The sequence below is a fragment of the Vidua chalybeata genome, chromosome Z (genome assembly GCF_026979565.1).
Source record: "Vidua chalybeata isolate OUT-0048 chromosome Z, bVidCha1 merged haplotype, whole genome shotgun sequence".
Classification (NCBI taxonomy): Eukaryota; Metazoa; Chordata; class Aves; order Passeriformes; family Viduidae; genus Vidua; species Vidua chalybeata.
The window spans coordinates 74,485,397-74,498,735 of NC_071570.1; the positions used below are offsets into that span (position 1 = coordinate 74,485,397).

The 13,339-nt window shown below is 39.4% G+C and overlaps 1 protein-coding gene across 4 annotated transcripts in view; it reads right to left on the reverse strand.

Annotated features, from left to right (window-relative positions):
* The window catches only part of XRCC4 (X-ray repair cross complementing 4), a 143,177-nt gene that overhangs the window by 43,646 nt on the left and 86,192 nt on the right, over positions 1-13,339 (reverse strand). For 3 of the 4 annotated variants that reach the window (XR_008428739.1, XM_053932630.1, XM_053932631.1), the window contains exon 7: positions 11,693-11,840. Coding sequence is in view for 3 of the 4 variants with exons in the window: in XM_053932630.1 (XP_053788605.1) it covers positions 11,693-11,840 (148 nt within the window). In the remaining variant the exon portion in view is untranslated. Of the gene's footprint in view, positions 1-10,196; positions 10,532-11,692; positions 11,841-13,339 lie in introns of those variants that run through there. The other variant, XM_053932632.1, reaches the window with a different exon arrangement.

Here is a 13,339-nt window from a genome sequence, read left to right on the forward strand (position 1 = left end):
TCCCCTGTCCAACAACATCCACACCTATTTACTACCTGTCATGTCAGTAATGAACTTTACTAATACAAATTTCCCTCAAATTATTTTTTTTCCTTTCACTTGCATTTTTCTCTTTGGAACAGAAATACGCATTTTGGTTGACGCATCATGAAACTCAAGTGGTGTCTGAAAATTACATATGCCACCATATTCAATGTGATTTACCCAGTTGTGGGCTGGTTTTTCAAAGGGACCTCAGCAACAGAAAAGTCAGAAGCAGCAAATCTGTGTTTTTAGCTGGGCAAAATGTGAACACGTCAAGAAACAGGAGTTGGTGCAGAGCCGGGAGTGGTGTGAACAAAACCATGAAGAAGGGGAGTGTCTGGCTGACACTGCCTGAGGGTGACACGAAAAACTGGCTTTTTTTTCTGTAAATCTAGCCCAAGGAAAGGTTATAACAGCATCAGGAACATCTCAACCTTGCAAATCGGTGCATGAGAGAAGCTGTGAAGGGAGGATTGTGGTCTCTGGCAGCATCCTGCACCCAGTCACGCTGAGTAAACAGCCTGACGAGCATTCCTCCTCCTGCCCGCAGATGTGATGGTTGGTTTGGTGTCAGTTAGAGCAGAAAAGGTGTAAATGCATACCAGCCATGCAGGAGGCCGTCAGTTCTGTGCCTCTCAAGTGTCGTGCTGGAGGGCAGAAAGTGGCAAGGCAAACAGGAGCCCGAGAGGTCTCACACCAAAGAGTGGATAAAGACTCGCTTGAGCAACACCATATCCCTCTAAAATTGAATTTCACCTCACCCCAAACCCTCCAGCCCTTGCAATCCCATGCCTGCTTGTTCCAGTGCCTTGACATGGTTTTCCCAAACCTCCTGCTGTGTTATTCCCTCTGTTTAGCCATGCCAGCCACCACCTGCCCCAGAGCTTTGTTGTCCCAAACAACCCCAGGTGTTCCCAGATTTGGGAAGGACAACACTCACCTCAAAGGGAAGTTGCACTGACTTCATGTGTCTGTAAAAAAAAGAAGCTTTGCTCTCCTGCCCTCCTGCTTCTCTCCCTTGCCACCATCACTGGCTGGGGGATACCGGTTTGGATATTTTATTTGGACATTTTGCTTACACATTTTGCTCCAGGACAGCTCTTAGTAACATTGATAAAAATTTTGATGGTTTTGCCTCTTTTAAAACCTTTGGAGCTCACAAAGTATTTTGAATCACTTAAAGAGTCAACAGGCAACTCATCACATCCTGACAATGTTTTATTTTTATTTGGACATCTTCTGTTTTGTGTCTTCAAATCTGTTTTTACTTCAACTGAAACACTTGCTCAGGTTCTGAGCAGTTTTATCAACACAACTGGGTATAATCTGTTTGTTTTGTTTTCTTTTTTTTCATTAAACATTTTTAGTCAATGCTGTAGCTACACAGATATACAACTAGAGAGGAGTTTTAATATCAAGGTATGTTTTTCCTAACCTGGTGTTCCAGAACAGCTTGACACTGACACAGCACTTGAACGGAAAAATAATTTTGTATTTGTGACATACAGCAAATCCAGGAGGTTCACTCCTTGGAGAAATGTTTTCCTATTCAGGGGTGAGTTTTAGCCTAAAGGATTTAAGGTTTTCTTTATAAAAGTATGTATTTTGCCAGGATAGCTTAATAAAAGCGGAATTTTGTTCAGGTAGTTCAGTACTTACCCAAGGATCAGCTCCAGAGGGACTAAAGCAGTAACTCTCTGGATGGTTCACATCCCCAGCAGAAACCAAATGATTTATCACCACTTTACTCCAGTTTTACACTTCTGCAACTTCAGTGTTTAGCCAGTTGTGGCAGAACATTGAAGTGATGAGTAATGAACCATTTTCCTCTCTGAACAAAAAATAACCCCTGTGAAAATATTTTATCCAGTTGTTCAGGAATCTGGGGAGTGGGGAAGATCACAGTATGAACTAGGTGTTGATGAAAGTTTATTCCTGCGGTCAAATCATAGCTCAGAACCTGGTGATTTTAATTATTATGTGGAAAACTTACCAATATGTTAAAAAAAACAAAAAAGTAATAATTTTCAGACTCCTGCTAAATTCAGTGAACATTCTCTGTGTTCTGTGATGTCTGTAGAAAATCAAATCTCTGTGAGCTTCTACAACATAAAACAAATTTCTTTCAACCTTTTTATACAATTTGCACCTTTTTCAACAACCCTCTCATAAATTATTTTCTCAAGTTAAATACCTTCTTTATCTTTTCCAGATAAACACAAGGCCAGAGGTACAATTTTTTAACTTAACAGACAGGTCTCTTACTTTGATGTCAAATACTCCTTGGGGGATCTATATAAGTGGAATATAAAATATTTATTTCTATGCTCTTGAATAATTAACACCTTTTAAAGAAGCACATGAGCAATCTCATCTCCTTCTGGCATGAGACCTAGAATGAAACTCACCCTCACCAAACAGTGGAGTTTTCTGGCACATTTTTCCCATTTCCTCAGTTTCAGTCATTATTACTGTGCTTATTCTAAATGTACAAGATGAAACACTGATGCCAGTGGCTACATGACTGTTAGATTTTAATTTACCTCAGTACTTTGAATCATCAAAACAATTTTGAAAAGAGCCTTTCATTTTATCTCACTTCTGCTATTTAGGATTCATTACAACACTGACTCTGTTGCTGATCATTTTTGAAATTTGACCATTTTCCCTCAGTTTTACACCCAGTCCACTTACAACAGCTGATATGCAAAAAACTGTGTGAGGAAAACACAAGCATGTAATTAGCTTTCTAATTGCTGGTTGTATGTTCAAGCTTGAGTGATGCAACAGCTACTTGACAATTGTTATGAATGGTTTGACAGATGAATAAAGTAAGGAATTATTTTAAGTGTTATTAAGCAATCAAGGGAGTGTGTCAGCAATATTCTGTGTTAACAAGGCTCATATTAATCTAATTCTGCACCTCCTGCAGCTTCTAATAAGGACATTTTTTTATTTATGCTCAAGGAGAGTGAAAAGTAGTCAAATAATTTTAGGAGAGACCTGATTTGTGCAACTCTAATTCTCAAAGTTTTTGGACCGATGCATGAGTATGTGCTCTGTGCCCTGCCACAGATGGCAGAACTCATCAGGAAGGGGTCCTGATTAATGCCACAGGAATTCTGACACAGGCTGACAGAAACAGATGAGTCCCCTCACCCGACCATGGAAGTGCATTTTGCTCAGAGCGTATGTATTAGTCACAGAGTATAAATTTGTGAATATTTACCCACTGCGAGCAGATCTGGGGATGCTCTAAATATCTCTGGAAATTCATTGCCATGGATGTCAAGGGCTTGATTTACTGCTTTTGGGGAGACATAGATGCATGGTAAACAGGAAAACAAATGCACCATCAGTGCCTCTCACCACATTCCCTCTCCTGTCTCTGCTCACAGACGTGTCCAGTGCCACCTCTCACCCTTTTCTGTGCTCCAGACCTCCTCCTGATCCTTCTCCAAGCCATTCTGAGGCAGCAACAGCATTAAAATAAGCCCTTTTCCCCCTTTTCCTCTGGTTTTGCACCAGAATTCAAGCATTCTGGAACAGAAAATCTGTATCCTTTTCAGTTTCAGCAGCATCCTTATGCATCACACACAAGAGGCCTAGAAGGACACCCAAATCTCATAAAATATTTCTCATTGGCTGGACCCAGGTCTTCACAATCAACAGTAATCAGTGGAATTAGGCAGGTGAAGAAAAGCAGACAATCTAGACACATCCACCACTGCTTGAGGAGTAAAGTCACCACTGGAAAAATAATTCCCATGCATTTAGTTCTCTGGATTTTAAGTAGAGGATTAAGCACTTATTTTAGCATAAAGAAATTCAAGAAAGTCTTGCTAAATATAAATGGTAGCTTTTTAGCCCTGCTTTGCTGAGGTGAGACATTTCTGGGAAAAAAAATGGTAAAAAGTTAAGTAGAGAAAAAAGGATGGAGAGAAATAAAAATAGGAAGATTAATAGTTTCATGCAGCAAATCTGAATTTTGAAAAGTGCACTGAACTGAGCAATCACCTCAGCAGAGCAATCAGCATTTGCAAGAGCTTGTGAAATCCTTTCTCAGATCATGATCATGAGCTTTGGTGTATTTCTGTGCACAGGATTTTCTCCAGAAGGTTTCCTGGGGTCCATTATGATTTAAGGGATTACTGGCCTTCCCAGACAGCTGTGCAATACAGAATACTCCAATTCAGTGCAGTAAAGAAGACTTAAATTCATGTCCAGTCCAAAGGACAACAGAAACAGGTATTTGAGGCAGCTTTATGTCATTAATAGAGCCAAGCTATCCTCTTATTCTCTGCCATGCTACTTTTGACACCAGGGCTGAGGTGTTACCTGGGCTTCCCACCAGCCTAACCTCAATCTCCTGCCAGCACCTGATCAAAATCTCAGGCCCCTACGTTACCTGCTCCTTCCTATGACAAATAATGTGAAAATAATCCTGCCTGAAAAGCTGCTTTGGGAATTTGAGGTTTAATGGCACCATCAAGAGCCCTTTGCAGAAGCGCTCACACAGAAAGTGCACGTTTGCTCCTGCACCCTCATCACACGGATGCATATGGAATTTCAAATACTGCCTTCTTTGTTGCTTTTAACACAGTCTCCTTTCCTTAGCTTCCCACCCTTTACCCTCAAAGGCTGAAAATGTTGCAGCATGGTCTACTTCAAAAGACAACAACTGTTCCAGTACTGCTGGTTACCTCAACCACACACAATCTTCCCTCCTTCTTAGTGTAATTTACCTCTGAGGAGAAATTCTTTGGCCTCCCACATTAAAACACCCCATTGGGGTGCTCAGTATTTAACAAAACTAACGCATAGTGTGATAAATTAAATTACTCCAACCCACAAACTACCTAAGAGGGGCTTAAAAAACTCAGGGAAAACACAACTCCAGTTAAAACCTCTGTTGCAAAGGCAAGGTTGAAAAGCACCAAAAACGTTTACCAGAAAGGTAATGGAGGAAGAAGGCATCATTCCCATTTTTTAAGCTCTTCTCTTGCAATCTCACAGCCTGAAATACGAAATAAATTTTCTGGAAGCTTTTCAGTGAAATGCATTATAGATGAATCATTGGAGACACATATCTCACCAGATTTGTCACAGCAATAAAACCCTGACCTAAGGAACATGCCCTGAGACAGCAGAGGGTAGAGTCCTGTCAGCCTTACTGAGTAATAACTCCTCCATCAGCAGTCAATTATTGGGCTGTTACCAGTGACAAAAACCTGTGAGATGTGCTCCAAACTGGAGAGCTGAGAGGCTTTTCCCAGGAGAAATGGCAGCCTCTGAGGTCAGCAGACAACGCTCATTTTTTTCCTGCCCTGGGCCTTCAGCCTTCACGTTATCCCACCCTTCCCTGGGGAGCTGGGAGAAACGGTGATGGTGGATCCCAACTCCTTCCCACGTGGATGGTGGAAGCCTAATTATCATCTACTGTTCAGTTATATAAAGACACTGCACAGGTAGCACCACCAGGAGAAAACCAGCTGTGCTTTGTTGCATTTATTTCTGCTTTATTCATTCGAGCTGAAATGAAGAATTACTCTAGATTTTTTGTTACCACTGTTTTCCCCCCAATGATTAATGTCTTATACAGTTTTTGCAATAGTATAATCAAAGGCTTTATTGTTTTGTTTTGTTTTTTTTGGGTTTTTTTTGCTCTGGGGCAAAACTGGTGTGAGTGATGGCACACTGCTGCTGCCAGTGTCATGGCAAAGGAGGGGAGCAGGGGAGAGTGGAGCACAAACAGATGGGAAAAGGGGGAAGTCAGGGGAAGGGAAAAGAAAGAAAGAGAGAAAGAGAGAGAAAGAGAAAGAGAGAAGGAGAGAAAGAGAGAGAGCAAGAGAGAGAAATAGAGAAAAAGAGAGGGAAAAAGAAGGAAAGAAAGAAAGAAAGAAAGAAAGAAAGAAAGAAAGAAAGAAAGAAAGGAAAGAAAGAAAGAAAAGAAAGAAAAGAAAGAAAAGAAAGAAAAGAAAGAAAGAAAGAAAGAAAGAAAGAAGAAAGAAAGAAAGAAAGGAAAGAAAACCAAAAGCACAAGATAATGCTAAGCATGTATGAATCACAAAGATGCTTTAACTCACTATTTAAATTTTTTTGGTGTAATACTCACATTAAAGGCTCATATAACCCAACCATCCACTTCTAAGAGATTTCTTAAGCTGTTTACATTTCAGCCTGAACAAGTAATCTTCAAAAACTTTCTAGACATTGCATTCCATAAATTAATGATGGCCAGAATGAGCTTCTCATTGCTGTACACATTCACTGCAGTGACTGACTGAAAGATCACAGTGATCACCGTGTTTGCCAGTCCAGGGAAGTTCTCTCCTATTGTATTAAATAAATGCACTTAGGAGAATACAAAAGTGACATGTCATCACGAGCTCTTAAGTACAGCTTTCCCTAAAAAGGGGTAACTGTGGTGTGAACTTCACACTCCCTCTGGAAGGTTCTGGTGTCATTTTCAGCAGAACCCAATTTTTTGCCTGGTTGAACTTTTACGAGAAGAAGGAGCTGTTGTGTGAGACAGAAAACCCAAAGTCTGGTTTTCTGTCACCCTCTGAGAATGCCAGATTGCAGGGCAGATCTGTGGTTTCTCCTACCTGAGTCACTGGTGGTGGCAGACCACACTTTAAATAAACTTTGCATTAGAGCTCCAAAAATGTGAACCGCAAGCAGTGAATTAAACAAATGCAGAGGGAGGATCCCCAGGGAGCCCTGGGCTCACCACAGGCTCCGAGTGCTTTTAAGGGGGTGGAAGTTCATCAAAAGAAAGACAAGTCCAGCTTATTACAGTATTGGGATAGAATGCTAAAGGATTTCTTTCCTAATAAATTACGTATACCTGCGAAGACTCGAAAAAAAACATTTGAAGATACAGAAAGGGAGGAGAGCATGAACACTGGCCAAAAAAAAAAAAAAAAAAGAAAAAAAAATCCACATTTATCATTAACAAGTAAAAACCATGCAGCAGCTCATTCTGCCCACAATTACACACATGACTAAGTTTAATCAGGCCCTGAAGTCAAGAACAAACAGCGAGTGTGGGCATCATAACAATCGTGTTTAAAATAAATATTACATTCCCCACTTGGCCTCTGATGGAGCACGGGGTGTCAAGGCAGGTGGCACAAGCCTCCTCCTGGCAGCTCCTGGGACCTTCAAACACACTCTCAGAAACCTGATTATGTTTCTCTGGTTTGCTTGGGTGCTTCTGAGAGCTCCTAAAAATATCTTGAACCCTTTTAGAGCTCGCTGAAGTAGCAGGGATTATGTGTAAAAAAGTAAATAATTTAATTACTGGTGGCAAAGATCCCATCAAGTTGACCTGCTCCTCGAAATTTCAGCAAAGCCAAACGCAGTGGGGTAAGGTATCTCTTTCCTTCAATTTAAATTTAGGCCTGATTCTGACAGTCACTCCATTTTATCACTCAAGCAAGAGGTACCAAGCCAGCAAAAGTCGAATTTCAATTGAAAAAAAAAAAAAAAAACCAAGAAGAAAAAGGCAGTAACAGTGACATCAAATGTGCTAAACTAGACTTATGAAACTGAAATAAAGTAAAATTTTTGGCACGCAAGTTAACTAATAAGTCAGAGTCACAGTGCTCGGTGCAAACAGAGAATTCTTCATTTAAAAAAAAAAGAAAAAAAAATACATGTAACTTCTCAGTCTGTTGGATTAAGAGTACCTCTTAACACTTGCTTCTAAGAATTATGGATCACTTCCTCTGTAATAACTTTTTTTAAAAATTATTTTTCTAGTCTTATTCTCAGGAGAATCCAGCGTATTTGCATCCATAAGAATGTTTTTCCTGTATTTAAGATGCCTTTCCCCAAACCACTTCTGTAATTGTACATCCACTCAATGGCAGGCATGCATGAAATAGCACAGAAATTATGAAAACCCTTGAGCAGCAGGAATGGATTATATTTTGAAATATACAGAGTAACTTATAGATATTTTGAGCCTTATCCAGCAAAGCCTTTCTCCTAGGAAACGCATGTGTGAATGAGGACCATAAAAGATCCTTTATTAGCCAAAAATGAAAGACAGAAATAAAAAGGTTTTGTTTCTCTTAAGTCATTTAAAAAACCCCTCAATTTTGATAAATCAAAGTGGAAAGGAGTAAGTTGCACTAGAAATGGAAGCCTTTTCTGATTTATTTTTATTTTAGCTACAGAGACTCCATCTCTGTTCCACTGTAGTCTGTGACTGCAGGTTTTGTTCAATGACTACGCTTCATTTTTAAAATGATACTAAACATTTTGCCATCATCTGCTCTCAAGTAGATTCCAGGACTTTTAAAGTGAAAATATTATAGAAACATCCAGTTATTTACAGGATTCATGCTGACAGGCCATGCAGCTAAGCCTTTATATTAAATGCATATTCCACACAGCTAATAGTGCCATTCATATGCAGCCCCCAAAGAGATTTGGGCAATGCCTCAATAAGCATAACTTCTAACTGTGGATTGGGAATGCTCTTATTAATTTTTTTTTTTCTCCTCCAATTACAAAATGCAAATTGTGAAAAGCAGAATTTGCATCTTAAGTTGACTTATATATTATCTCTGCCTTGCACCTTAGGAAATTGCCAGATATTAAGTTACAGTTAAAGCTGCACCAAGACCATCATGGTGTACTGGAATCAGAATAATTTTATTTTACTTCCCGGCTCAATTGCGTTTTGAAAAGTAAGATCTACTTTTAGTCTTTAAATATTTTTAAAATGTGTATATTAAGAGTCATAGGTCAGCTGTTATTAACTAAAAGTAACATCTTTCTGCCCAAAGAAGCAATTCCTTCCAGTGGATATCTCTGATTTAAGAACAACCTGCTAGGGAGCTGGATAAACCTCATTCTTGGCAGTTGGCTAACCCACTAATTATTGTAAATTTCTACTTTATCCTAAAGTACATCTTTATTTCAGCAAATAATTAAACAGTTCATTTAGTGACCTTGTTCCACAAATCCTAGTTCAGTTCCTTGCTGCTATCATGGCTACTTTCACTAAGCTTAATATTATCCAAAGCACATTGCCAAGTTTCATTAAAAATGTTGATTTAGCCCTTGAATAAATTGCCACAGTAATACTAGATGTCTATATGGATAAATACAGTTGAAGTCCTTTTCCTGCCACTGCACCCACACACAAAGCATGAGAAAGGCAGCACTCCTTTTGCTCCAATTTCTGTGTCAAACAGATTTTTATTTGCATTCTTCTGAGTATTTTTGGTCATATCCAAGAATATATTTTCATTCCAAGGAGCAGAGAATTGCCACACAACTAGCCTCAACATCCATAAATCTAAAATATTTGCAGAAATAGAATCCTTTAGGTTTTGATGACTTAGTATTTACTGTAGATGCTCTTGAGTTTAAGATAAATGCTACTTTCTTAGCATACTGTGAAGTCTTATGAGAAGTATATGAAAGTTAAGACACAACTTTTCTTAAAAGTTAAGACACAACTTATGTCATAACCCTGAAAAACCTTGCCTCGTCAGGAAACAACCTGAAAGGCAAAGGGAAAAGAAAACCTTGGGCGCTTTCCTTTGATGAAAAGGTGTTTTTAAGTATTTTTTTTTTAAGGATCTTGCACCACGGAACTCAGGATGCTGCAGCTTTAGGGCAGCATCAGGCTGGTGGTGTTGGGTTTGTGGCCGCCCTTCCCTCGCCTGGAGAGCGCTGGTGATGTCACCAGAAATTCCACGTGGGAAATAACCCTAAATAAGCTCTGTTGGACAGAGCAAGACCTGTGGGAGAAAGGTTTTTGTGTGACTTGGCCTCGAAGCGTTCACATTTGTGTTTACATTAAGGAGCCAGCCCTGGCTGCAGGTCTGAGCAGGAGAGCCCAGAAGGAGGGAGGACTCCTTGGTGCATTTGCAGACGTGATCACGGAATCAGATCAAATATGGCACTTGATCCCAGAACATGCTCCCCATCTCCCTGTTTGTGATGGAGCGCTTCCAGAGGTGAAGGAATTTCCAAGTTAACTCCCCCCCCCCCCCCACCGCCATCCCTTTGCCTGGATAAATAAGTTTTAATTCTTTTTTTTTCTTTTTTTTTTTTTTTTTTTTTTTTTTCTTTTAGCTCAGTGACACCATACTGGAAAACATTTTGGGCAGGACCCCAACGTGCTGTCAGCTTAAGATAAAGCCCTTTGCAGCACCAAGGATCTGGCATTCCATCAGCACAAATTACTGGAGTAATTACAAATGACTCCATAAAAAGAACACCTTTATTTGTGAACTGGATCACGGTGCTAATTCTACATCTCCCCACTTTTGACAGGCTGAAGAGAAGTGAAAATTATTAGCCAAGCAAATTGACTGAAAACTTGATTAGCAGCTGGCAAAAGACTCCAGGTGAAGCTCAGAAACTTCAGTGACGTTGAGAAAAATAACCAGCAAAGTGGAAATTATTTCAGTTCAGCTTTTGCAATGCTTCAGGTAAATGGGGATATTTCCTATCTTCCTGTCTAATCCAAGAATTGCCACTGCCACATAAAGTGCAAAAAAGAAAAATGCAGATAGAGACTGGTAGAATGGATGTTCCATATGTCCACTCTCAAAATATAACTAATTATGTTGAAGCCAATAAGAAGAGCTACTCTTTAGATTCAGCCCTGACTCAATCTGTAAGCAGAGTAGAAATTCTTTGCACATATGAAAATCATAATGCTGCTCTGTTTCTACTAAAATTTGCCTTATTTCAAAGAATTAAAACAAAAATATCATTATCTTCTTAGTTGTCCCCCTACACACAGGACTCAGATATTCATAAACAGACAATTACTCAGTCCAAGGCCTCTGTTTGTTTGCAATACTTTGCCTCCACAGGTTTTCCTTCAACAATCAGTATTAAATAAAATGAACCTGAATTTCAGACAAACACAGGCAGGCTGTCAAAATCCAAATTTGACCAAATCCAAACTGACCAGATACAACTTGCAGAAAGTGCATTTTCCATTGCACTGAGCAAAAAAAGCAAGGTCTGACATATTTCTACACCATCCTAAAAAAATGCTATTTTTTAACTAATAAAACAGGATTGTAAATGCAAACATTCTTAGCTGGCGTCAAACCACAACTTTTACTTTGAAATGAGATAATTCTCCTGCTGATTTAAACAGAAATCTTTGCTAATCATGGGAAATGTCTTTGTAATCTACTTGTGTCCATGGCTGTTTAAAGAGTTTACAATCCATGGACTATTACAGATAAAAATGGAAAATATGTGTTTTCAAATGTAATTTGCCATATATTTAGGGGGAAAAAACCTGGTTTTTGAAGAAACACTACCAATCCCATCAGAGCTCTGAGGGAACTTTATTCCCAGCTATAAGCACCTCCCAGAAAACGTGTAAAGACTTCCATAAGTTGAAATGGACACAAGAAAAATACTTTAAATTGTTACAAATCCTGTCCCCCTTTGTGTCGTAGGAGCGAACTATTTTTTCTGCCTGGAGACTTCATGTTCAGAAAAAAAATCTGTTAAAGATGTAATTTCTTTGCACTGGAATCCCAAAGGCAGAATCTCAGGGCGGTGAGATTGGAACCTCCTCAACCAGGGTTTGTCCATGCCAAGCTGGGTTTGGGGTTACCCCAGTGATGTCTGTGAGCATACAAACGTTTCAATACATTTAAAACCTGCTTACTTTTCCTGGGCTGGTTGCTCTGCCTCGTAATTAGCCACCTTGGCTCCTGGCCCTGTAGGTTTTGCTGTCCTTTGCCTTCGTTTTCTCCTGGGAGCTGGGTCCACAATGTCTGGGCTGCCCAGCAGGGAGGAATCCCTTCGTTCCAGAGCTGCCAAGAGGAAAAACAACCAAGGTCAAAAGAAATCTAACATTTGAAGTGTTTCAAGACAACCCTTAAAAATATTTGTTTTCTGCGCCTTTCTCATGAAAATCTCTATAAGTCCCAAGGTGGCCTCAGAACTGGGAGAAGTTTGTGACATACAGGCAAGTTTAAAAAGACTGAATTTAGACTAGAAAGATAATCTTCCCTCTGTACCTCTTTCTAGCCAGTGGACAGAAAGACCAGCAACCTTAAACTGGACAATCTGCCTGGATTTTCACTGCCTCCTTTGCTGAAGCTGAGTGAAGCAGGCTCTGTCCAGGTTCATCTACCTATTTAAATTACCACGTAAATTCATAAAATATGCTTTATCTACACTTAAACAACAAACCCCTCTACACTTCCACAGTAACCTACTCAAAACTCAAATGTCAAGACAAACATATCCTTCCTTAAGCTAAAATCCTCCATAAAATAAAATAAAATAAAAAAACCTTATTAATGCATTCAGAAGTTACGCAGACATTTTAATTCCAGCCATCAACATCCTGCAGTGTATTTTCATTTGGTATGCCTGCTTTCAAAATGAAATCATAAATTACCTATAATTTCCAAGACAACGATATCCAGAACAGCACAGATTTCAGCTGGAATATATTCAATAATAATGTGGTGAATGAGGCTGAAGCTATTAGGGCAACTTCCCTGTTCATTACATTTCTGTGCATTTTAGGGTGGTTTAATCCTCACGTGGATGAAAGATGCCATAATTTGAGACTCAACACAAACGTTTTTCACAGAAAGTAAATAACTAGTCCTTCTCCCCCATTCCTTTCACAATTGTTATCCATGTGTACTGAAAATGAAGTAGGGAGGTAACATACAGCCCACAAGTGGCATTTTCACCATTTCTCAAAGAAACATGTGTTTCTGGCCAAGAACACTGATAAATTAATCAGAGGCTCCCTAGAGCCTCTGCCCTCAGTGAAGCACATGCTTAACATTTAATAATATTAAATATTCACCAGCACACTTGCAGATATTTGCAGGGTGACAACAGGTATTAGCTGACATATTTCCAAGGCACAAGCTAATTAACAAGTTCCAAAGTCCAGCACAGACAAGATACATTCCTACAATAAGTGCTGAGAAGGGTTAAACGACGCTCTAAGTCTCCATACTAAACTTTAACCAGATAGGCATACTTTTCCAGGGTTTAATGCTGAAAATATATTTGTGATAGTTACTCTTCACCTGTCTGGGGCAGTGTGCCCAACATTTGCACGAACACTATTTTATATATTTTGACATCACTATTCAAAGTTGGCCTCTTTGTGATGAATGGACAAAGAACAGTTTGCTGTCAAGAACCAAACAAACTGGAATAATTTTACTATCATAACTCCTACCCTTGCTTCCTGCTGTTCTCCTCCCACACCCTCTATTTCAGCCAAAAAGTAGATCCAGAGGTGAACCTCATGTACAAAACCTAAATTTTTCTAGCATAA